At 39.8% G+C, this 26,173-nt stretch overlaps 1 protein-coding gene across 5 annotated transcripts in view; it reads left to right on the forward strand.

Moving 5' to 3' along the window:
• The window catches only part of pak1 (p21 protein (Cdc42/Rac)-activated kinase 1), a 53,833-nt gene extending 37,192 nt beyond the window's left edge, over window positions 1-16,641 (forward strand). For 3 of the 5 annotated variants that reach the window (XM_054622224.1, XM_054622167.1, XM_054622301.1), the window contains 10 exons: window positions 875-988; window positions 4,680-4,935; window positions 8,496-8,559; window positions 9,522-9,570; window positions 10,848-10,960; window positions 11,480-11,597; window positions 11,816-11,915; window positions 12,341-12,537; window positions 13,136-13,273; window positions 14,932-16,641. In XM_054622224.1, the coding sequence (XP_054478199.1) occupies window positions 875-988; window positions 4,680-4,935; window positions 8,496-8,559; window positions 9,522-9,570; window positions 10,848-10,960; window positions 11,480-11,597; window positions 11,816-11,915; window positions 12,341-12,537; window positions 13,136-13,273; window positions 14,932-15,030 (1,248 nt within the window). In that variant the 3' untranslated portion in view covers window positions 15,031-16,641. Of the gene's footprint in view, window positions 1-874; window positions 989-4,679; window positions 4,936-8,495; window positions 8,560-9,521; window positions 9,571-10,847; window positions 10,961-11,479; window positions 11,598-11,815; window positions 11,916-12,340; window positions 12,538-13,135; window positions 13,274-14,189; window positions 14,390-14,931 lie in introns of those variants that run through there. The other 2 variants (XM_054622440.1, XM_054622375.1) reach the window with 2 other exon arrangements.
• The last annotated feature ends 9,532 nt before the right edge of the window (window positions 16,642-26,173 follow it).

Genomic DNA, 26,173 nt, shown 5'->3' on the forward strand with positions numbered 1-26,173 from the left:
TAGCATACTTTAAAAAAAAAAATGTAAAGTATGTTTTTATGACGGCTATTAAATCCAAACAGATATAAGATACTTCCTCATATAAATCTAACATTAATAAAATGTGAAAATATTTGTAATTTATTTGCAAAACAACCAGTTTTCTTTAGATTTTAATACTCAAAGAAAGAATATATGCGTTTACAGTATGATTTAGATTAAAAGGACAAACTATTCTATCGTCCAAGGCATTTCCAATGCAGGAGCACCTTTTAGTGCTGGACGACACCCTCGTTCTCCAAACTCAATGGTTGTTATTGAAAATGTCTGAAAGCGCCTTTGAAACAAAACTATGAAGGTGAAAATACAGAGAAGGAGGGAGCAGGAAGTGATGATGCCACACCTAGAGATGCAGTCCTCTCTCACTCTCACTCTCTCTCTCTCTCTCTCTCTCTCTCTGCGCATTGTGAATCAGCATCTTTTCCTCCTTTCAACATTTCCCTGTCTCTGCAGCTTGGCCACCGGCCGAGCATCATACTTTCAGAGAGAGAGAGAGAGATAGAGCTGCGAGGAAGAAGAGAGAGGTGGTGGAAGGGAGGATGTGTGACTAGTGGCTTCAGGAGCCAGACATGACGAGAGCGTTCAGACATGAACAGTGATGATGAGAAAAAAGGGTGGAAGGACAGAGGGAGGGAAGCAGGAAAGACAGGAAGTTCAATTCAGAGAACAAAACGTAGCAGAGAAGAAGAGCTGGAGGACTTCTCTGCATGATGAAATGATGAGGCAGTAGAAGAAGAGACGGTAACCGTAGGAAGCAATGCTGGGTTTTGTGTTCGCTCATGTGACGATGATGTCACTGAGGCTCCGCCTTCTCCCCCCCTGTGACCTCACGCAGAGCTCCAAGGCCGTGTCGGAGACGCCTGCCATAGTGACTGTATCTGAGGATGACGACGAAGATGAGGCCGAGCCCCCGCCGGTGATCGCCCCCCGACCAGAGCACACCAAATCAGTAAGGACACACACACACATGCTCGTCCCATACCTTCAAACAGTCCTGCGAAGTAGTGAGGGCTGGCCAAGGAAAACACATGAAAAAAATATAATTTAATCTTTACAGAATATAACTATGATAATACACTGCTCTCAGCAGATTGTAAGCATGTTAACATGCATTATAGTAATATGTGTCACAGAAAGTGTTACTGAAAGTAAGTATACACACTTGGGAACAACCATAAAATTGTGGCTAAACAACGTCGGGAAACATCTTAAGAGTCATACAGATGGTTGTTTGTCGATGTTGAACAATAACTTAAGGCGTAGAATTCTACAACTAAAGATGTAGAAATCTACAACTAAAGATGTAATAAACTACGACTAAAAACGTAGAAACCTCAACTAAAGACGTATAAAACTACAACTAAAGACGTAGAAAACTGCAACTAAAGATGTATAAAACTACAACTAAAGGTGTAGAAAACTACAACTAAAGACGTATAAAACTACAACTAAAGATGTAGAAAACTACAACTAAAGACGTATAAAACTACAACTAAAAAGAAAACTACAACTAGTATAAAACTACAACTAAAGATCAACTAAAGATGAAAACTACAACTAAAGACGTAGAAACCTCAACTAAAGATGTAGAAAACTACAACTAAAGACGTATAAAACTACAACTAAAGACGTAGAAAACTGCAACTAAAGATGTAGAAAACTACAACTAAAGACGTAGAAAACTACAACTAAAGACGTAGAAAACTGCAACTAAAGATGTAGAAAACTACAACTAAAGGTGTAGAAAACTACAACTAAAGACGTATAAAACTACAACTAAAGACGTAGAAAACTACAACTAAAGACGTAGAAAACTACAACTAAAGGTGTAGAAAACTACAACTAAAGACGTAGTAAACTACAGCAGTTTCATAAATTTGACAGCTGACAGGAGAGGACTGGAGTGGTGTGATGATATGCAACAAAGACAAAGTTGCACTTTGTGATTGGCACCAGTAGGGCAGCCGAATCCCTCCAAACATTTATTGGCTCTAAAATATAAAAGCACATGCTCAACTTTTCATACCGATGAAGAACTGGCACCATGACTTTATCTCCACAGACAAAGTAATGTTTACTTAACGTCTTTTTGAATCTATGATATGTTTGCTGGATTTATTGACCAAATCAACGGGAGAGATGCATATATGTAGATAAATATTATGTTGGATCCTGACTTTAACAATAGAAATATATGAAACGTTCAATAAGACGTGAAAGATTTTCCGCCAAAAGCCTAAAGGTTATTAAATCAAACATAGTACAGTGACTGATACAACACTGTGACCACACACACACACACACACACACACACACACACACACACACACACACACACCGTGTCGTTCTCTATAAATCAGTTCTGTCCCTCTAAACAGTCCCACATGAGTCATTTACTGATGTCCAGGTAGCAGTCGTTGATCAAATGTCTCACACACTAATCTTTAAATGGACCTGTCTCCTGCCTAATAAGACCACAAGGACCTGTGTGTGTGTGTGTGTGTGTGTGTGTGTGTGTGTGTGTGTGTGTGTGTGTGTGTGTGTGTGTGTGTGTGTGTGTGTGTGTGTGTGTGTGTGTGTGTGTGTGTGTGTGTGTGTGTGTGTGTGTGTGTGTGTGTGTGTGTGTGTGTGTGTCACAGGGGAAGCAGAGGTTATTTTATTTAGAAACAGTCTTTCAAAGAAGCTTTCTGTTCTCCCCTGGGTCAAGTCAGGATCTCTCACACACACACACACACACACACACACACACACACACACACACACACACACACACACACACACACACACACACACACGTATGAGATTAACTAATCTGACCAGATCTCTATTCACAGTAGATTTCTCACTTCTTCATAGACTGACAAACACACAGTGGTACACTTGCTAAAACTAATGCAATCCAATACAACAGACATGAAACAAAAAGTCGTTCCTGCTGTATTTATTATTTTGTCCATACTGTGCATGCTGTATCAATGGGAGTGGACTAAATAACAGAAACACATCTATGTACAATGCAATCCAGTTCAACAGAACCTGAAGAATCAGAATCAGAATATATTAAAGAAAGAACAAAACTAACAATGTAAGATCATGTCAGGACCGTTGTCTTCCACTGAATTAGTTTTAGCTTTGAGTACCAAAAAACTGGCTACTGATCATTATTGAAATTGAATTATTCTTTAATTCTTATAAAAAAAATCAACTTAGACTTCAGTGAAAACATTGAACTCAAAACCAACATGTGTTCAGGTCTGGGACTAAATTGCATTTTTATCGTGGATTTATCTGTTTGTTTTTCATAATCAATTCATTGTTCTGTTTACAACATGTCAAGTGAAGAAGTGTCCATCACCGTTTTCTAGAATGAAAGGTGACGCCATTAAATGTCAATGTCATTCAGTTTATCGTCATATGAAAACATGAATGAGCAGCAGATCCACACAGTTGGGAAGCCGGAAATGGAAAATAATTATATCACTTATCAAATTAGTAAGCAGATATATTTTCTAACCAATATATTAGTGGACTTATTGTTTCGGCTCTACATAAATTCAACTTTTTTTTTTGAAATTCCCACCTGAAAAAAAAAAATATAGTACTATTATTAAACATTTAAACTAAAATGATATATTTTTTAAATATAATTGTATTTTTTTATATATATCCTCAATCCCTTACACACACACACACACACACACACACACACACACACACACACACACACACACACACACACACACACACACACACACACACACACACACACACAGACATTGTTGCTCCTGCTTCAGACAGGTTGGCGGTTGAGGGGCTGCTTCCATGGCGCCACTGAAGTTTCCACGGTGACAAGTCTTGTGCACCTGATTGGAGCTCCCACCGTCACAAACTCACTCACACACACACACACACACACACACACACACACACACACACACACACACACACACACACACACACACACTCTACACTCTCTCTCTCTCTCTCTCTCTCTCTCTCTCTTTCACTCTCTCACACACACGCTAACATAAACACACTGTTCTCTTTGTCGTTTTTTCCTGTGTTTTCATTCCAACAGTCTGAAAGCGGAGCAGGACTCAAACGCCTCACAGCTCGGTTACAACATTTACATTTAAACATGAATCACTTACTGTTGGCACAGTTAGCAAGAGCTACAATTTAATAAATAGTTTCTAAATGTTATTTAAGAATATATATATATATATATATTTTTTTAAGATTGCCATTGTTTCAAACACTGCGCTGCATTCAGTTTTTTGATATTTTTGATATTTCCATCGTCTCCCCCTCCCTACAATTATCTGGTAACGCAGTTTAATTGCAGAGCACTTTGAAAAGTCAGCAGCACGTCATAACTAAAAAGCAACTTTGACAAAACTTAATGCAGACCTGATGTTCATGATGATGGATTACATCACTCGAGTAGGGTTCAGGAATCTGCTGATTGATTTTCTGTGCAGTAACGAGTATAGGTGGCTAATGTTTTTATTTTGTGATACAATTACTGATCAGGTACCATGATATAAAGGCTCAATCAATGCTGAGTCAGTGCAGTAATATTTGCTTTAGAATTTTCTCTGATTTTGAATTGATGAACACCGTTTTGAATATTCTTTCAGATATACACTCGCTCTGTGATCGAGCCCCTCCCTCCTCCTCCCACCAAAGATGCTGCGACCTCGCCCATCTCCCCGCCCCCGGCCGGCGCCGCTGGTGCCGTCACCGTCACCCCCACCGTCACCCCCACCCCACCTGCAGAGGGAGCTCCTGGCAGTCCTCCCAGTGCAAGCCCCGCCCCCGGGCCCTCGGTGCCCCGCCCCCAGGACAAAACCAGGAAGAAGAAGATGTCGGACGAGGAGATCCTTGAGAAACTACGTAAGGCTCATTCACGCACTCAAATGCAACCTTGTGACTTTAGAATACTCAAGATTATAATGCTGTTAGCACTGCAAGCAACGCTAGCTGCAAGCCGCCGGCTCAAGCGAAGCCATCTTGAGAGCCAATGAAAATGCTCCCCTATCTGTTATCATGCACCATTAATGCTGCAGCTTTACAGCACAAGCACAAAGCCGGCTCCATAAAGAAATGTTTTTACCAGTTTGGTGTGGGAGAATTCGACTGGTCTGCTCAGAGCCCTGACCTCAACCCCATCCATCACCTTTTGGGATGAACGGAACACTTTGACTGGGAGCGAGACCTGATCACCCAGCGTCAGGGTTGGAAAAACCCTGGGTTCTAAAAATCTGGTGGAAGGTCTGAAACCAGAAGAGTGAGAAAGGTTAAAAACCGATGAGCTGGAGACTTGAGAGTCCATCACAGTCATGGTCACAGTAGTTTGAATCTTTCTCTAAGCAAGCTACACACAGGTCTTAATTCCACAGGCCTAATATTTATACATAGATAATATAGTATAATGTCAACATGTAATATTGTGTGTCCTGTGAAGGATATGCTCTATAGATATTAATCGTCATCACATGTCCGTTTTACGCTAAAGTAAAAAAGCGTGATGCAGTCATACCTGCTACAGTTCAGTGAGTCTAAGAGAGCTATTTTTAGTCCGTTTACACTCTTTTATTTTTGACTCACCGTTTCATCTTTTTCCCTTTATATATATACACACACACACTGGTTTTCTCCCACAGAGGAGGCTGTGAATGTATTTTAGGCTCAAGGTGCAGCAAGTATTATGTTTTTAAACAAGTAAAACTTCTATTAATACATATATGAGGTACAAATATATTTCTCTTGTGTGGATCTGGTATTTTTCTAATTGAATACGTAATACAGTGTAGATTCCATGTAGAAAGACTTTGTTACTTAAGGCTTCCATATCATGATTAAAATACTGGTTCTACAGCACACTGAGGTCTGTAGTGTGGGATGTGGAAGATGTTACATAACGTTATCCGTTCTAATAATATAACCCGCCTACGGTGTCTCAGATCAGTTTCAAAGTTTTCTTTGTTAAAGTGTTAAAGTCCAGTCTTCTGTCCAGCACTGTGGTTTATTATTTGTCCTCAGTGGTTGGTTGCTTCTCAAAGCCCTCCTCCTGTTGCTGTAAGAGTGGAAGAGATGTTCACACACAGAGCTTTTGTCTCTAAAAGTCATTCTTTTCGCCTCGACTTAAAGCTTGGAGAACGTCGGGGTAACGCTCCTTATTTTAAATCAAATTAAAGTAAAAACATTCATCAGCATCAAGTTAGACCAAGTCCAGAATAAACTGCAGGCGGCAGACGAGAAGCACCGAACACTAAATAACTGAATTAAGTTTCTGTTTTGTAGTCTTCCAACATGTCATATGATATGAAATTATATTTATTTTTAATCGTGTGCTGTCATGTCACATACATATTTTATCTCCAGAAGATTTTTACAGCAATATCTTACTTATTCAAAAAAGTTTAACTTTATCATGACATCCGTGATTTTCACATCACGTCCTAAAAGTCAGTTTCACACAACGTGTGTGTACTTTAAAAGACTATTTACAGTTGTGAAATATTGTGTCAAATATGCAGAATCATCAACAAAATTCCAGAAATCTTCATTATGAAAGTCAGAAAAGGCACAGTGCATCTATATTTTTAAAACCAAACCCTTCATTAAAAAATAAGTACATTTGTTTTACAGTCATATTCATTATGCTTATTATGATTCATTATTACCAACCTATTTGTTGTGTCCAATTGAATTAAAGTAAATAAATCAGTAGAAAAATTTGCATAATCTTGTACATAAATAAATCCTCCTATGACCCCTTGAGCTGCTTAATGCTCTGTGATTAGATCATTCAACAACCCTTCAGAATAAAAGCACATATTAAAAAGCCCCTCTCCCATATTGAATTGTGTTGTTGTGTATTTGTAATAAAAGCCTGTATATATTTTTTAAATCATGCCCCACGCCTGTCCAGACGTGCTCAGATCTCCCTCTGCTGGTAAGACCAGGATACTGCCTGTCTGTGTGTCCGTCTCGCTGACTGACAGACCTGATGTCCACTGTCCCCGCCCCCACTGTCCAATCCTCACGTCCGATTGGTCGTCCTCTCTCTCTCTATCCATCGTCTCTTGCGGTTCCAGACTGACTCCTAGTTTTGTCCTCTAATCACTTTCCTCCTGTGGACTGAACTACAGACAGAGCTGCTTTCCTGTCTGCTTTGTCCTTCACTTCTTTCTTTATTTTCTGTCCTTCTTTCTGTCTGTCTGTCTTTGGTCCTTCACTTCTTTCTTTATTTCTTCTGTCCTTCTTTCTGTCTGTCTGTCTTTGGTCCTTCACTTCTTTCTTTATTTCTTCTGTCCTTCTTTCTGTCTGTCTGTCTTTGGTCCTTCACTTCTTTCTTTATTTCTTCTGTCCTTCTTTCTGTCTGTCTGTCTGTCTTTGGTCCTTCACTTCTTTCTTTATTTCTTCTGTCCTTCTTTCTGTCTGTCTGTCTTTGGTCCTTCACTTCTTTCTTTATTTCTTCTGTCCTTCTTTCTGTCTGTCTGTCTTTGGTCCTTCACTTCTTTCTTTATTTCTTCTGTCCTTCATTTCATCCTTTTGTCATTTTTTTGCTTTCTTTCTTTTGTTCTTTCTGTCTTTCTTTTATCCTTCACTTCTTTCTTTCTGTCTTTTGCCCTTCATTACTTTCTGTCGTTCTTTCTTTTCTCTTTTATTTATTTATTTCTTACTTACTTTCTTGTTTTCTTTCTTTCTTTTCTCCATTATGTTTTTGTCCTTCATTTCTTTCTTTCTTTCTGTTTTTTTCGTCTTTCATTTCTCTCTTTCTTTAGTGATTAATTTATTTTGTTCTTTCTGTCCTTCGTCCTTGTTTCTTTCAATCATCTATCACGTCTCTCTTAATTATTTTTCTCTTACTTCCTTCATTCGTTACTTCCTTCATTTCTGCCTTTCCTTCCTTCTTCCTTTCCTATCTTTTCCATTTTTGGGGTCATCTTTTTTTTTCTTGATTCCTCCCTTGCTCGCTTAATTTTAATTTGTTCCTCCGTCTTGATTTTTTCATTTTTTTCTTCCATTCTTACTTCATTTCTTGGGTTCTGTTCATTCAGCTGTCTGTCAGTTTTACTATTCTTTCGTCTTCATCATCTTTTTCTTCCTGAAATGTCTGACAATAACTCTTTACATTTCTGTTTAGTTCTTATTCCTTCTCTCAATCTTCTCGTCTTCTCTCTCTTGTTCCTCCTCTTTCTCTCTTCTCTTTCCCCCAGTCAGCATGCTGCATTGACCTGAGTGTGATGAACACAGAGTAGATGGATGGATAGAGGGACCCCTGACTCTTCTATCCATTCAGATTCAGTGGAACAGTAAAAAGAAGAAATAAATACTATTCAGCTGTGGATTTAAGGGCGTATTTAATCTTTTTCTGAATATGTTATTGTTTCTCTTGATCACTCATGTGAGTTTTTTTATTTTTTTTCTGTCTTTCTTCAATGCAGGGACGATCGTGAGTGTGGGAGACCCCAAGAAGAAATATACACGCTTTGAGAAGATTGGACAGGGGTAAGTGTCGTTAAACACATTTAAATCCAACACCCAAACAAACCCTTCTCCCTGTCCCGTACTGGAGCCTGAACGCCCCACGTTGCTGATTGACAAAAAGTGCACCTTTTAATGAGGTCTTACATTGGACTGCAACATTTCAGGTGTTTCCCCAATAAAAAACTCTTAGAAAGAGAAAAGAAAAGGGAAAGTGCTTGTGTGAAAACGGCAACACTGCCGAGCATTTGTTTCATCCTACAAACAGAACTTTCATATTCTACAATTCTGCTTAATCCAGAATAACATCTGACAACATAGTTTCAGTTGAAGTCTTTTGGACTACGAGTATGAGTTAGTCTGTCATGATCAATAACAACAGCACGATGGCCCACATCACACTAAGGGTTTTCTTCCAATAGAAAAAGTGCGTTAAACATCCAGTAGCACGTAATGAATCAAAGCCTAATAACCATCATTGATTTTGATAGTTAGACTTTGGTGATCTGTTATTAATATACCAAAGGTTAGTATTCTGGTAAATCCAAAGCCCTGAAGGGCAACTTGTAACTGGTTGAATGCCCACACAGGCTTTTTGTGGAGAATTTAATGTAAAGTTACTGTGAGAAACTTGGTTATGGTTCAGCGGGGCCTCCAGCAGAGACCAGTCCACCGTGGACAGACCCAGGCTTCGGAGAATAAGGGGTCTTCAAGAGGGACTCTGGTGCTTTGAAACACTTCCACTTTTGTCCACAGGGACCGCCAAAATCAACACAAAATGAAAGTTCCTTGTAGTAACTTTAACTAATATGGCCCGAGATCAGTTTGGAGATCACATTCTGACTGAATGCTGCGCAGTGTGAAACCTGCACATATTCATGATGTGACCTTTAAGTGACCTTGAATAAAAAGATAACAAAAACCTTCATCCAACAGAGACATGATGACACAATGTTAACGTGGAGCTCTCTGCTGTGTGTTTTCAGGGCGTCTGGGACGGTGTACACAGCTATAGACATCGCTACAGGACAGGAGGTGGGTTTAATATAGTGTCCTCCTTTTTCTACGTCCGCCTGTTCTCTCTGCTTCTTCAGCTTATAGCCAGCCTCAATCATTGGTCACAAAGGGGATGCTAACAGCACTAAAAAAGGACATGTTGGTAAAACTGGAGGACCGTGTCTAGTAATGTTATGGCAATCCATCCAATGATTGTTATGATATTTCCATCAGGATGAAAAGTGTTTAACTGACAGGCCGGCTGTAGAGTTATGCTGATAAAATGGCAAAAAAAACAAAAAAAAACGCACAAAAAGATCCAGTTTATGTACAGACTCAAATTCAAACATTGTGCTCTCGACCCTCTCAACATCCATGATGAACTTACCAAAACATGAAATATCACAAATTTAAGGAAGTGCAGATTGACGATTTACAGAAAGTACATTAAAGCTCCCATACAGAGACACTCTGAAGAGTTAAAGAGGAACCAACTTAAACGTCTTGATGTCAGAGAGGAAGAACAGGGGGAATAAACCTCAGTACCTGGATGATGAAGGTGATAACTTTAGACAGACAAAGTGTTCAGCCTGTTTAAGTGTTAGCTGAAAGGCCAAAGTGTACAGGAAGTCTAAAGTCAAATGAAGTTCAACCATGAGGATGAAGTGAATTCCAATTAATTTCCCAGACTTAAAGGTTTAAATTGCTAATTTATGGAGGAATAAATGTCGCTCGATGTTTAAGGGTTAACAGGAAGTTTAAATGAAAGGTGGGTTCAACCGTGGTGTCAGCCGCTCATTAAGGTAAAATGAAGCAAGGAGACTTTTAGGAGAGGAGAGCAGTCAGTGCTGATGGAGTTTGCTCAGTGAGAACATTGTGGCAGTGACTGGATTAAAGTCTTCAGCCTCAGCAGCTGAGAGACCCAGGTTCTTTTCTTAAAGGCGGCTCAGCTCGTCTGTCGGGATAATCCTCCTCAGTTTCTCTCTGAGGATTAGTCTGTGTGGTCACTTTTTGATGTCTGCCTAACAACCTTTTACTGCCGTCGGATTGCGATATTTCCCTCTGGCTGTCTGTCTGTCTGTCCCTTTTCATCCTCTAGTCCTTAGTTTCCCTCTCACGTCATCTTTCTCTTTCAATAAACGTCTTTTTTTTTTCTTTCTCTAGTCTAAACGTCTTTATTTTATTATGCCCCCCACCCACCCCCCACCCCCTTATTTCCGCAAGCTCTCTGCTCTCAGTTTCCTCTCACATTCGTGTGATTTATTTGCATGAAAGTGAGAAAAGTGGAAAAGAAATCTATTTTTTTCCCCCTTCAGGTTGCCATCAAACAGATGAACCTGCAGCAGCAGCCTAAGAAGGAGCTGATCATCAATGAGATTCTGGTGATGAGGGAAAATAAGCACCCGAACATTGTCAATTACCTGGACAGGTGAGACACACACACACACACACACACACACACACACACACACACACACACACACACACACACACACACACACACATAACACACACACACACACACACCGATAAGCTTTCTGGAGGCTGCGGCTTTAAAAGTTGGAGGATGATTTTTAGTTTGTTATGTTTTGGCTGGTTCACACTCTGACTGCAGTAAATGTTGAAACAACCTGAAAAAACACATATTTAAAGGAAAATCTTCAGGTTATTACTTAACCTGTGGGAATAATTGATTACATTGAAAATCCAATACAAAAATTTACAAAATGCTCTCAAGATTTTAGGAAAAGCCCAAATCCGAGTAATTCTGTGAACCCTTGCATCTAAACTTCCCTCCATTGAAAACAGTTTTTTAGTGTGTGAATATTTCATTTCAAGTTAAATATATAGCGAGTCCCCCTCCGGGTCTTCTAACGTCTGACGAAATGTCCGGGTCTCGTGTCTTAAGGTGAATATGAATACCTGCGTGTGTTGATGGTTTTCATAGTTACCTGGTGGGTGACGAGCTGTGGGTGGTGATGGAGTACCTGGCCGGAGGTTCGTTGACTGACGTTGTCACAGAGACCTGCATGGATGAAGGCCAGATAGCTGGTGTGTGCAGAGAGGTAAGAGACAAGAGACATGAGACGTCATATTGAGTGGAAATACATTAAAAATGCCCACTTTTACACCATCTGTCTGTCTGTCTGTCTGTCTCTTGCTTTTCTGTCTCTCTCTTTCCCTGTTTCTGTCTCTTTTTCTCTCTCTCTGACTCTCTGTCCCTCTATATGTCTCTCTGTCTTTGTTTTTGTCTGTCTCACTGTGTTTCTCTCTCTGTCTCCAGTGTATCCATGCGTTGGAGTTCCTCCACTCAAACCAGGTCATCCATCGGGACATTAAGAGCGACAACATCCTGCTGGGCATTGACGGCTCCGTCAAACTCAGTCAGTCCACAGATGACCTCATGTTATATTTATTATATCATAATTATTGTAATTTACTATTTCTATAAGGCTGCTTACTGCGTAGTAGTTGGGTGGGATTGTTGTAGTAGTTGCTGGTATTAGCTCTGATTCTATTGGGACCAGTATTGAACTTCAGTCTATCTAACTACAGTGGATGCAGTGGGATCAGTGATCAGTTATCAGTGCTGCATTTCTGTTAGACTGACAAAAGTTTGTGGACATGACAATTGTCGTAGACGGTAAAGATATTTTTCTGGGATTTATCCAAGCTTTTATAAAGTTAACATGAGCCTTTATGTTCATGTAACATCATCATTGTTGCAAACAGTAAAAGGGAAGTCTTGTTGTGTCTGTCAAACGTTGTGAACACTTTGAACTCATGTCGTCCTCTCTCCTCCTCACAGCCGACTTCGGGTTCTGCGCCCAGATCACTCCAGAGCAGAGTAAACGCAGCACCATGGTGGGGACCCCGTACTGGATGGCCCCGGAGGTCGTGACCCGCAAAGCCTACGGCCCCAAAGTGGACATCTGGTCCCTGGGCATCATGGCCATAGAGATGGTGGAGGGGGAGCCGCCGTACCTGAATGAGAACCCGCTGAGGGTGAGACAGTTCGCTACATAACATTCTCATTTTGCCAGAATATTATGAAAACAGTTTGACAGTGAAAACCAACTCAAATGCATTTATTAAATATCATATTGGACTGAGACATTTTTTTCCTTCCGGTTATTACAATTAAGAATATCATATTTGAGGACTAGACTATATGCAGATATTGTTTTTGAATGGAGAGAGGGTGGTGCATTATAGGGTCGTTTGTAGCTTTAACGTTTCTTGAAGTCAGTTTGAACTCCTCCAACCTCAATCACAAGTAGAAGACCTATAACATAACAAGGATTAGGACTCTGTACCCCCTGGACTAAGACTTGGACTGAAAGTAGTTTCCCTCTAACAGGTGTTTTATAATCAGGTTATGTTATAATAGGGTCATTATAATACATATTGTCCTAGCAGAGTTCTCTGTAGATATCCACAGTACAAAAAAGTTGTCATCAGTGTCATTGTAAAAAAACACCACTAGATGGCACCGAAGTAAAATTATTTTCTACACACCTAGTTGTTGTAAGAATGTGTTTGCTTCATGGGATGAAGGCTACCGAGTTGCTCACATGTGTGTTGTGTGTGTGTGTCCCCCCAGGCGCTGTATCTCATAGCAACCAACGGGACGCCGGAGCTTCAGAACCCGGAGAAGCTGTCGACGACGTTCAGGGACTTCCTGAACCGATGTCTGGAGATGGACGTGGAGAAGAGAGGCTCGGCAAAAGACCTACTGCAGGTACAGCAGCTGTGTGTGTGTGTGTGTGTGTGTGTGTGTGTGTGTGTGTGTGTGTGTGTGTGTGTGTGTGTGTGTGTGTGTGTGTGTGTGTGTGTGTGTGTGTGTATGCGTGTGTAGAGTACTCTCATCTCCATAGTCTGCATATAATAAATAATAAGATTGGAACAGAGCCAAACTGAAAATGAGCACTTAGTCTGTCCCGAAGGGCGTTTAGGTGGTTTGACAAATTGAATCCAGTCTGTTTGAGGTTCAGTTGTCCACTCACAGACAGACAGACAGACAGACAGACAGACAGACAGACAGACAGACAGACAGACAGACAGACAGACAGACAGACAGACAGACAGCTGTGTAGGTGTAGAGACGTGGAGGTGTTACTGAGTTGCATAACTGTACAATGACTCAGAGCTGAGAGGTGAAACCAGGACTTTATATAGTTTTCAGAAGGAGGTCTGTTTTAGAAGTAATCCAATTGAATGGCTCCTTTGTACGAGCGAGTCCTTGTTCTCTGAAGCAATCGTATAAAGGTTGATTCAATTGTGTGCGTAAGCATTAAATAAGAGGTCACTGTGATTTCTCACAGCCTGTATTCAGGGAGCTTTGATGAGATCTTCTGTTACATTCTTTGCTGGTACCGAACCAATCAGACACCAGTGAGTTAAAGTTAAACAGGACATAATTCCCTCTCTGATATCTATTTTATGTTGCTGTGGAAACATCTCCTAATGACTGGATTTCTCACCAAAAACTACATTTTATCATAACATCATGGTTACGTTATATATACGATTAAAAACAAGAACAAAGTATTGAAATATAACAACAAGATTTTCATAAAGACGATAATGTTCTCTGTGTGTTCAGTAGAACATCGTCAGATCCAAAGAGGATGACGTGTGTTCTGCTTTGGTTGCAGCTCCAGTAATTTATACCTGAACCATCCCAACAGGAATCTTTAATCTAGTCCTGAACGTCCCACCACCTGACCACACCAACACGGTGCAGAACCAACAAAAAGCATTTACCAAATGTCTGATACAGTGAATGCTGACTGGTTCAACCCACATACCTCAAGTTTGTAATTCAGGATTTCTGTTAAAACTTTTATTTTAATGAACACAGACACATAAATATATTTTATATAAATATGTATATATATATATATATATATATATATAAACACGTTTCAACCCAAATATATGTAAATTACTGCTACATTAAACCAAGCCTTAAGGGTTGCATTAAAGTCTGACATTCGTAATTCATAATAAAACAGAATGTAAAGGCATTAATAATAATAATACATTTGTATTTATGCACTGTATCTCTCTCTCTCACACACACACACACACACACACACACACACACACACACACACACACACACACACACACACACACACACACAGTGAAAATGGAAGAAGTCTTAAAGATAAGTAAACCCTATGTGTTGCAGACCATGACTATTAAAGCACTTTACACATGAGGGCAGCAATTCTTTTTTCTTTTATTACATCATATTTTTCATGAATTATGAAATTAACTTTAGGCACTGAACTGAAATATCTCTCTCTTTTCTCCACCTCCCTCGCTCCTTCCCTCTCTCCCCCTCCCTCTTCCTCTCTCCTCCTCTCTCTCACCTTCTCCTCCTCCTCTCAGCACCAGTTTCTGAAGATGGCGAAGCCCCTCTCCAGTCTGACTCCTCTCATTTTGGCTGCTAAGGAGGCCTCAATGAGAGCCACAACAACCGCTAGCTAGCCTTGCACTCCTCCATCTCGTCCTTCCCTCCTTCGTCTCTCTTTCTTCTTCTCTTTTTTGTAGACAGGAGGCCAGCGATGGCGACAGCCTACAGTCCTTCTCTCCCTTCTTCTTCTTTTTTTTTGTCTTTTACAACCTGCAACAACTGCTCCTTTATCCTGTGACCTTTGACCCCGAAGCTTGACCTCCCCTAGTCACCCTCACAGGGAAGAAGACGGGTAGGTTCTCTTCCTGTAACTTTCAGTCCGACACTCCGCTGAACTCGATCAGGAAAAAGAGGGGGGTGGGGGCTATCTGAATGACATCATCTATGATCGTGTGATGTCATTGCTTACATCATTGGCCCCTCAGCAGGTATGAACAACCCAATAGAACAGAAAGAGAGAGTGCTTCAAAAGCCCTGTCTGAAAAAAGGACCACGACAGCCAACCAGCACCCTCTGCTGCAGACTGTGTGTGCATGTGTGTGTGTGTTAGCTAATGCGTCTATGGGTATCAGTCTGACTTATTTTCTAAAAGTGCATTTTTGATTTTCATTTTATAAATTTGTTTTCTTTTTTTTTTAAATCAACATTTGTGTGTGTTTGAATGTGTGTGTGTGTGTGTGTGTGTGTGTGTGTGTGTGTGTGTGTGTGTGTGTGTGTGTGTGTGTGTGTGTGTGTGTGTGTGTGTGTGTGTGTGTGTGTGTGTGTTTTGTCAACTTGATTAAGTTCATGGTAACGGTACCTTCTGTAGTTTTTTCAAATGGAGCAGGTGAAGTTTGGTACTTTGTGCTATCTGGGGTGTGAGTCAGAGAATATTGATATTAATAATAATTATAATAAGGAACAGACATGGCGGGCCCAGAGCCATCGATGGGTGTCCGAGCTTGGACGCTTTGGTGGTAAAAATCAGCCATTTTGACTCTGTGAATTCTTCCCAGTAGGAAGCAGCATTTTCTTTCGCTCCTCCTACTTTTCTTAGGTTTTGTAAATAATTCACAGTTGCTAAATTAAAATGAGATATAGCATTGTGCTCCTATAACATTGTTTGACAATAAGCTAGACAAAAAAAAAGAAGATGAAAAAAGGAAACTGATGCAAACCAAACCAAGCCGCCCTGTTTGAACTTATTTCACTGTTGAGTTAAATGTTTTCTATTCAGAGCGGTACTTGTTAGAATTCGCTTGACGCAAACATAAATGTATTAAGTCTTCTCCAGGAAATAAAGGCTTTATTGTCTCATCGTTGTCTTGAAATTACAAAAAAAAAAAGAGACTTAGCTCCAAACAACCCTTATGCTCACAAAGTAATGCTTGCATAGGAGCGCGTGGACAGAACGTTTTTCTGTGATGCTCTTTTAATTGAAGATAGAAAAATCATTTTTGAACAATTAAAGCATGGTTATTGTAAAGGCATCGTCATGTTAGACCTAAAAACAAACTCAACTACTCAGCGCATTTTGGTTTCAAGCCTCCAACAGGGAGTCCGACAGATCTCAAGCAATAAGTGGCCGTTTTGTTGGTATTCCACCAATTGGAATGTTCCACTTGGAGCTGCAGTTCAGACCTAGAGAGGGATGTAGACCAGGCGGTAACCTCTGGTTCTGATGAGTGAAGCCAATGCGGAAGCATTAAATTGCATTCTCTCTACTGACCATCAGGGGGCTCCTCCGGTTACAAAAAGAAGTCAGATTGTATAGAAGTCTATGAGAAAATGACTCTACTTCTCTCTTGATTTATTCCCTCAGTAAACATTGTAAACATGAGTTTATGGTCTCAATCTCTAGATTCAAATCTTCTTCAATACAGCATGATGTTCATTTAGTTTATTATGGTCAATTTAGAGTCAAATACACCATAAAGCACAAAAATCGAAACTAAAGGCTTCAAAATCGCAGTCCACAGACAAATGGGTGACGTCACAATGACTATGTCCCCTTCTTATATACAGTCTGTGATGTAGACATTTCAAAACCCAAATAGAGGACTTCACTCTCGTATTTTCCTTTTGAAGCTAAAAAAGGATCGAAATGCTTCAAAACGTTTGATTTAAAGAGAAGCATCTCAGATGTTCTACTCAGACAAATCTCAAATTAATTCAGTGTCGTCTTCAGATATCTAGAAATCTAAATGCAATGATGAAATGTGCTGTTTTACCCATAATCCACTCAGCCAAACTCAGCTCCATCTGCGGCTCTGGGACATCACTGGCGGGTTTAAGGGAGAGAATGTGCATGAAAAAGAACTTTTTTAATACGGTACGTTCAACGCAGAGAAGAAAAATAATGGCACCAATGCCTAAGCGTTTAGTGAAGTCACATGAAGGGTGCTTGTGTATGATAGGAGAGATGGTATCTTTATCCTATTTTTCAGAAGATGAGACAGATAAATGCTACGATGGTACAACGTTGTTATGTTCTGCCCCGTGGACCGTTTGGATCCCCGGGGAATGCTCTGAACATAAGGTGTATATTTTACGTGAAAAAAAGAAAGACAACAATGGGTTTCAGCCTTTGTTTACAAACTCACTGTTTGTTTTTATAATTGATGTCAGAAAACAACTTTTTCATTTGGATACCAAGATTTGAATATTTGTTTTGGATTTATAAAGTCACAGGTTCAAAACCTGAAAGAGACTAAGCTTCCATCAACAGCCACGGTCATTCTTAAATCAAACATTTCCAAAACATCTATTCAGAACTGTCACTTTGATTTCTGCTGTTCCTTGTTTTTAGCGTTTAGGTTTTTTTAATGTACCCCTGGCCTTAAACTATTTAAAAGGTGCAAGACTACTTAAGTAACATTTGGAGGCAACGGAGAATGTTGTTGCTGCAACTCACGATTCTTTTGATTATTGATTAATCTGCTTATTACTGTGTCAATCGATTTGTGAATTATCAAAAAACTGTAAAAATATTGCAATTTCCAAGAGTTCAAGTCGATGTTTTAAAATGGCGACCAACGATACTCAGTTCATAAGGTTGTAAAATAATACAAGCAGAATGATTGGCATGTTTGCTTAATAAAATCAAGTTTTTGTCGATTATCAAAATATTAGCAGATGAATTTTTGAATCAACTAATCGTTGCAGCGCTGCAACAGGGAGAGGCATCAGTGACAGAATCAGCCAACCGGTGAGCAGGTTTTAAACGCTGCTGTGAACGCCGTTTAAACTGCCTCTGACTGTTGCCACTGTGTGTTTGTGTGTCCTGGTCTGAACCCCCCCCAGAAACAAACATGGACTTTTCCAATTGATCAACCCGGTTTAAAGATTTGCTGTCGATAAATGAAAGAGAAAGAAACACTACACTATCAGAGTATTGTCTGACGACTGTCAATGATAAACCACATTTTTACGATTTGATGGTATTCTGATTGGCGCATATTGATCTGACAATGAAAACACGGTCATCTAAGATGTTTGATGTGATGGAATGGACCGAACTGCATTTGCGGTTAATCATTTTGTACCAGATGTTTTCCACAATGCTATTTTGGACAAATTGTCCATTAAATGAGAAACTACTCAGTAGTTTCTCATTTTAAGTAGTCTAAACCTTTTAGGGAAAGTTATAGGAGAATCACATAACGCAAGATAGATCATCAGATTTTGAATTTCTTTGTGCGTAGGTGCATCAACTCCTTAAATGTCCCTGAAAGAGACAAACGAGGAGGTTGCTCCTCCGTAGGAGGGTCCATCATCTCCTGATCCGTACTACTGTCTCCAAAGTAAAATCCCAACAAACACCTGATGACCATCACATTCAGCCTCTTTAGGAAACAAAAAGACCTTTTTAAATGCCATGAATGACTAAAATGATCATTTAAAGTGACCATCAACGAGCAAGACACGGTTCTCTTAGCAGCTTCATTCAAGGGGGGTTTTAGACTTGGTACAGTCCAAGTTCTAAATTGGGGACTTGGTTCAGTCCAGGACGAGACGGTCAAATTAAGTCTTCACTCCCCAGTGTATCAGAGCCATAATTTATCTGTTTATATGTCATTTTGATGATTTGAAACTCTGGAAAATGAAAAAATAAAAAACGTACAAAAACAGAAATTTGTGTCTAATTTCTTTTTTTTTTCAGCATTTACCAGCTATAGAGATATTTCCCACAGGAAAAAAGATTAAATATTGGTCTAACATTCATCAGGTGGACACAATCACTACTTCTAATGAATTGATAATGTTACTCCATATTTGCTAGATATGTAAGTACATAAATTGATTGGTTTGTAAAAAATAGTAAGACATAGCATCACAATTGCCCAGAGCCCAAATTTAGTTTAGTCCAACCAACAGTCAAAACCTCAACATTATTGCTTTTATATTAACATTATTATCATTGACAAAAGGAAAATATAGTGCCATGAAATGCAAAAGCTTTCAAAGTAGATCAAATTTGTTCTGTGCTCTAAAAAGAAGGTAATATGTCAGTGTTGCATTTACAGCTTGTTTACGCTGCCCCCAAGTGGCCAAAAAGAAAGCGGCATTGCAGGTTGAACTTCAGACTGCATTCCCACAAAACCTGCTGCCTCCTGTCATCCTTTCACATAACCAGATATCATTAAACATAATCAGTTTTTCATTTTCACTGTAAATTTCCAATGCATTAAAGTTACTATAAAGAACTATCATTTTGTTGTGATTTTGACAGTCCATGTGTTTCCAGAGAACCAGAGTCAATATAGAAAACCTCTCATTTTACTGCACCAAGGGTCTGACAGTCTGCCCCGCTCAGTCCTGGTTCTGGGTTCTCCTGTGCCTCCCTTCTTGCTCCTGTGGGCCCAACAATGCGTCAGGTTCAGTTTTGTGGCTCCCAGTATCACAGTGAGACAAATCCTGTTAAAAGTTCCTAACAGCAACTTTAAATTAAAGTCAGAATAAGATCTATGGCATAGAAGGCTTTTAAATGCAAAGACTTTGCCTTCATGTGTTGGTATATATATGAAAAAATCATAGAAAGGGAAAATAGAAAGCGAGTGCTACAAAAGTAAAAAACACCTGTGCAGTTTTGTGCATGAATGTGCAAAAACAGAGGCAGATTACTACGAAAACAATAATTGCAACAGACTAATACGAATATAGTAAGTGCTACAAACTACTACGAATAGGATAAGTGCAGTAAACAAATACATTGCGGGAAATGTGCAAAAGCTCACAGTATGAAGTATAAAGAAAGTGTGCAATGTACAGAGATAGTTGTCGAATAGATGTGTCTTAATGGGACGCATAGAGACAGACGTGAAATAAAAATAAACTACATGTAGATTGACAAGACAAGAAAGGATCTTGAAACCGGTGTTTCCTAAACAAAGCTACACTTGGCTGCCAATCTAAATCTGAACACACAAAACCGTTACCCAGATTGATCTCAACGGCCAGTCAGACTGCAAATACGTTAATTTTTCCAAAAGATTGTAGTATTTCTTTTATGTCATTGAAATTTTGGGCCGAGAGGACACTGTCATTTTCAAAATATTTACTGAATTATGCTGAAACTTGATAGGAAAAGACATTTTCTTCTCAGAGGTGTCTCTTTTAAAAAGGTCAGACTGCCCTATTTGATCATATTGATTGCAGCAGATATCATCTACTGCTCAAAAGTGCACAGATTAGTCCAATAAGGAGCAGTTCCAGATTTAAGTTGTGAAATACTGGTCCTAAATTTGTCCTCTTTTGACCCGAGCGTTGTTAGCAGAGTGGACTGAGTGACCACTGTTAAATAATACAACATGATTTCCCAGTAATACTCCTGAAGCCTTTCTCCAGGTCACTTACATAAAGGACTGTGCTGGGGCAGAAATGAGCTTACAGGCCTGCAGCCTCCTCCCTCCCTCCCTCCCTCCCGCCGCCCGTGAAATGAGATCTCCCTACTTCTTTTTCTTGCTCCTTGTAATTAAAAGTGCTGAATACAGATCGCCTGCTTCCTCAAGCTCCCCTTTCATCTGCAGGCTGATATGGAATGAGTTCTGTCCTTGGGGAGCAGAATAGGACACTTTTCAAACGGGGACATATTTTGTAAAAGAAGTAAAAATGTGTTTCCTTCCCTTCTTTCACTTCTTATCCTCTCTCCTTGTGTCTGCGTCCTTTTTTTTACCCTCACCTTCTGGCTTCTTATTATCATTTTTCATCTCGCCTTCATCCAGATGCTTTCAGATGTAATATAGGACATTTTCCTCATTACAAATGTCAAATTTACTGGTCAATTCAAACTTAATCATGCTCACCCTGACCTTTACCCGTCCTCTCACCCGCGTCTATGCACTCCAACATCTAAACTCCATGTGTTCAGTAAGGTGGCACTGACCGTCTCTGGCAGTAATCCAGTGTCCTACACACACAAAGAGACACAGATATGGTTATGAAGCATAACATATGCGCTGGTTGATTTTTATATAAAATCAAAAAAAAGGTGTAATACTAGAAATTAAGCCTCTTATAGTTCTTTTGTTGCATTGATTATCATGCATTTTAACTGCTGTCAGTCTTATTGAATCAAACAGATTCATATTATTCACTAAGATCAAACATTTAAATTCACGTTATAAATTTCTTACTGATGACAAACCCTTACAAAACTGCCGTCAGATTGCATGTAGGGACTGCATAGATGGTATCACGCTAACAGAGCGCCGCAAGGATGCAAAATGAGCTTAAAGCAAATCCTCTATAGGAACTGTGTTGTCCACATTGTGGGAAGTTGTTGTTGTCTTCACTACACAGCCTTAAAAACAATCAGGACAATTGACAAAACAGAACAATGACAAGGAAAAACAAACAAACTAAATTATTTAAAATACTAAATAAGCAGGAAAAATCTAGTGAAATGTGCTAGCATCCTTAATATAAGTATTAGTATTTGGCGAGAGAGACTTGCTGTACATGTTGGGTGGCTCTTCTATGTCTATATGAGATTCCAAACGCGTGGCAAAAATAAAATACTTACGTTAAAACCTTAAGCTTCCTAAGTCGATACAATCTGTTTATGGTTGGTTGAATAAAAAATAAAGGAGCAGCAGTGTTTTTAAATTGCAGGGGAGTCAACTTTATATTCCAAAGAAAAATAAATGAGGATTTGATCATTTCGATGCTTACTTGGACATTATAACATTTATTGTTAGTACTTTAAAACAATGAGTTTAATTTGCTCAATTCTCACAGAGAACACACATATTAATGCTTTTTCTGTATAAAAATACAAAATATTGTAAAGAAACTTTTTTATATCAAGATATAACCAAGAATAATCGTTCACAATATCAATATATATTTTGGTTCATACTAAGCATGGAGGAACTGTACGTCATTTTTCACTACCATCTTTGTCTGGATTAAGAAATACAGCTCAGTGTCCATGGCAACAGCCTCCTGTTACCATGGAGACTGCGCTCTCGTTAACCAACTCTTAGTTATCCTGCAGGGACAGAAACAGTGACGCAGGATATCTGCTTCTTTGCTCATCCATGCACTAAACATTCGGTCTCTCTCTCTCTCTCTCTCACGTGCACACCAGTGTCTCTTCCTCTGCCGGTGCGGTGTGGAGAGTGATAAGGCCTGTTTCTGCTGAGGCGGCAGAGAGAGGAGGAGCGACGGAGTGTGACGCATCGCTGACGAGGACAAACTAGAGAAGAGCCTTGAGATGGGATCTCACCCGCTGCGACGCTGAACCAAACCAGGGGTGTTAAGTGTGTGTTTCAAGCTCCCTTGCTCAAACTCTGCCTTCCTCTTGATCTCAACTGCACATCTGTAAAGTCTACAGACTGCATTTTGCATCTTGTGAAGTCATCATCTTGATCAAATCTGTCCTCAGACCTTTACAGACCTTTTTAAAGAGATCTTAACTGCTTCTGTGGTAGCTCCTGCTCCAGAAGGTGTTTTTTAAGTTCACATTTTGACTCACAAGGTGAAACAATACCATCGTCGCTGTCGTGGCTTTTTAAAAGAGAGGCAGAAAAAGATGGGGTTTACAGTGGGACAAGAAAAAAACTAGGTTATAAATAAACGGGACAGACAAGAAGATAAGACAGAACTTTAATTATCCAGAGGGACATTGTTATACAGCAGTGGCTGTATAAAGTAGGAAAGAGTGCTAAAAAAGAACCAATGAAGAGCTAATAAAGGTGCATAAACAAATAATAAAATAAAATGAATCTGCTGTTGTAACAGTCTCTGCAGCGGTTTGCTCCCATTCAGCCAGCAGAGCGTTAGTGAGGTCCAGCACTGATGGCTGATCAGGTCTGGCTCTCAGTCCAGTTCCAGTTCATCACAAAAGGTGATGGAGGGGGTTGAGGTCAGGTCTCTGAGTGCTAAGGGGACACGAGGTGCATTTCCATCCACCTGTTTTATGTGCCCTTTACATTTTTTGCATAAAAACCATGGAGAGAAAACGCCAACGTTTTTAGAAACATGCTTAGTGAAAAAAATCATGACACTAATGAGAATGGGTATTTAAACGACACTAAAGCTTCCACAGAAGAGACCGAAACATCAGATCTGTGTGGAGCCATTAGGAGGCTGAAACTGTCCTCACATTAACACGTGAAACCAACAACATCTTTCGTTTTGTTTGTTTTTTCTTTTCAATAAGTCATTTAATTGCGCCTGCTTCCTCTGCAATGATTTAATGGCACCTGAATGGAGAAGTAGCATCCGACTGTTTATCTAGTGACTCCTAATAGTTAACCTAATAGTATCGCTGAAGATAATGAGCATCTGCTCAGAGCACCTCTTTATGTCATGTAATGAACTCTGTGTGTGTGTGTGTGTGTGTGTGTGTGTGTGTGTGTGTGTGTGTGTGTGTGTGTGTGTGTGTGTGTGTGTGTGTGTGTGAGTGAGTGAGTGAGTGAGTGAGTGAGTGAGTGAGTGAGTGAGTGAGTGAGTGAGTGAGTGAGTGAGTGAGTGAGTGAGTGAGTGAGTGAGTGAGTGAGTGAGTGAGTGAGTGTGTGTGTGTGTGTGTGTGTGTGTGTGTGTGTGTGTGTGTTGATTGACGTCCTTTGGTGTTGCAGTGGAGCCCCCAACCCCCCTCCCCTTTACATAACAGCCTCCACTGCAGAGGAGGAAGAGCACTGCAGAGGACTCCGGACACACACACACACACACACACACACACACACACACACACACACACACATTAAATCTTACCGTGTACAGTCCCTGCTTGGCTGAGCGTTTCAAATTTCTATCAGTTTACAGTCATTTATTTGATCGTTTCAAAGACCAGGATCAGGGTCCTAGGTGACGTATAACTCACCTGTTCTACAGTCCTAAGACAGCCACAGGAAGAGCAGATAACAACTTACAGGATTGGAAGATAAAGACTACGACCATACCCATCAGCCTGGTATTCCCTCCAAGCTAAAAGACATACTGAATAAAAAGCTTTGCTTTTTTCACTAAAAGTTCAACAACTACTTGAGAATTTTTTTTAATAAACATCTGTCTTTTAAAAATCCAGAATCTATGAATATGCAGCTATTGTTCATTTTAAAAGTTGAACTTCTGGATACTCAATGTCTTCAAGTCTATCTATCTATCTATCTATCTATCTATCTATCTATCTATCTATCTATCTATCTATCTATCTATCTATCTATCTATCTATCTATCTATCTATCTATCTATCTATCTATCTATCTATCGTCCATCCATCCATCCATCCATCTATCTGAGGTGTAGTTCACAGATTGCAGTTGTTTAAGTTTCATGATTTGTTTCCAGAACTAGTTATGATGATCCAAAATTCAAAAATCACTTTCTACATGCACAACTCAATCTCACTTAAAGAGATAGTTTGGATTTTTTGAATTGGGGGTTGTAAGAGTATGAGTAACATGAGTAACATGAGTAATCACCACTTTGCTTTGCCCGTTAGACAGAATATTTGACGGGGAAAATCAGAACTGTCCTTTTAAGGTGAGCAAGTGGAAACTTTCCCAAATATCTGACGATATGCTTCTTCAATTCCTTTATACAGCTCAGGACAAAATAATACTAAGTGAACCTCCCACCTCTCATCTCCCCTTTAAGAACTATGAACATGTGACATGTAAGCCTGATTCAGACCACGTGTTTAATGCTGCTGGACTTACGTATAGTATACAGCCGTGTCGCTGTTTAATGCTCCTCATGGGGTCAGCAGGGATCTAAATAGACTGTTTATTGCTCTGCATGACTGCCAGAGAGGTGAGGTGAGGAAAGAGGAGGACGGGGGTTTAAGATGGAGGAGTATGCAGCGAATAGTAAACGCAAGGAAACACAGCGTTTTAACAGTCAGTACAGCACCCTAATGTGCTCTCAGAGAAATATAGGCGACCTTCAATCACATGCAGTTTTTCTATCCACGCTACTAAAAGCAATAGCCCTACTGCTAAATCCTGCTGCCATAGAGCGACGTATAGGTCCACACTTAAACATCTAAAGTAGCTTATTTTATTCTTTTTGCCTGTCTTCATATTAAAAGAAGTCGGATTCTCAACATCTGAGTTATTTTCTGCTTGTTTTATGTTTCCCTAATGAGAAACTGACACTAGCAAGCTATTTTGACAGATTCCTTTATTTTTTAGCTTACAATGCCACTGTAATTTAAACTGCTTATTTAGCTGAAAACTTCAGTGTGGACACAATAACATGAACACCTACACAGTGTTACAGCCAGAATATCATATCTTTGTGGAGTTCTTGTCACCTGTAGTAAGCATTGCATTTAACTTTTTTCATTTTTTTAGCTCTAGAGATGTCAAAATGAATGAAATGTTTAAATATGGTGCATGTTGTCCAGAGGATGAATCCTGTTCATGTGTGCGATCCATGGACTATTTATGTAACGCCACCATCAGGTCCAGAACTTTGGTTTATACCTGCAAAGTTTATAGCATTCCCATCACCCTCAGGTGTGCTTTCTGTTTGGTAATTTAGCAGATAGCATGCTATCGTGCTAAAAGAAATGGGGAAGATCATCAACCCGTTAGCATTGGCACTGCGAGGACATTAGCGTGACGACGCTAGCAATTAGCCAACATGAGTATAGCCCCAAAAAGGTGTGTGTGTGTGTGTGCGTGTGTATGTTGTTTGTCACATTGATCTGTAAAGCATTGTCTGAGCTCCTTGGTGGCCACAGGTTGAGATGTATGCCCGTCATCTCTTATTGTTTGCTCAGTGAAC

Source organism: Anoplopoma fimbria, chromosome 1, assembly GCF_027596085.1.
Source record: "Anoplopoma fimbria isolate UVic2021 breed Golden Eagle Sablefish chromosome 1, Afim_UVic_2022, whole genome shotgun sequence".
NCBI lineage: Eukaryota > Metazoa > Chordata > Actinopteri > Perciformes > Anoplopomatidae > Anoplopoma > Anoplopoma fimbria.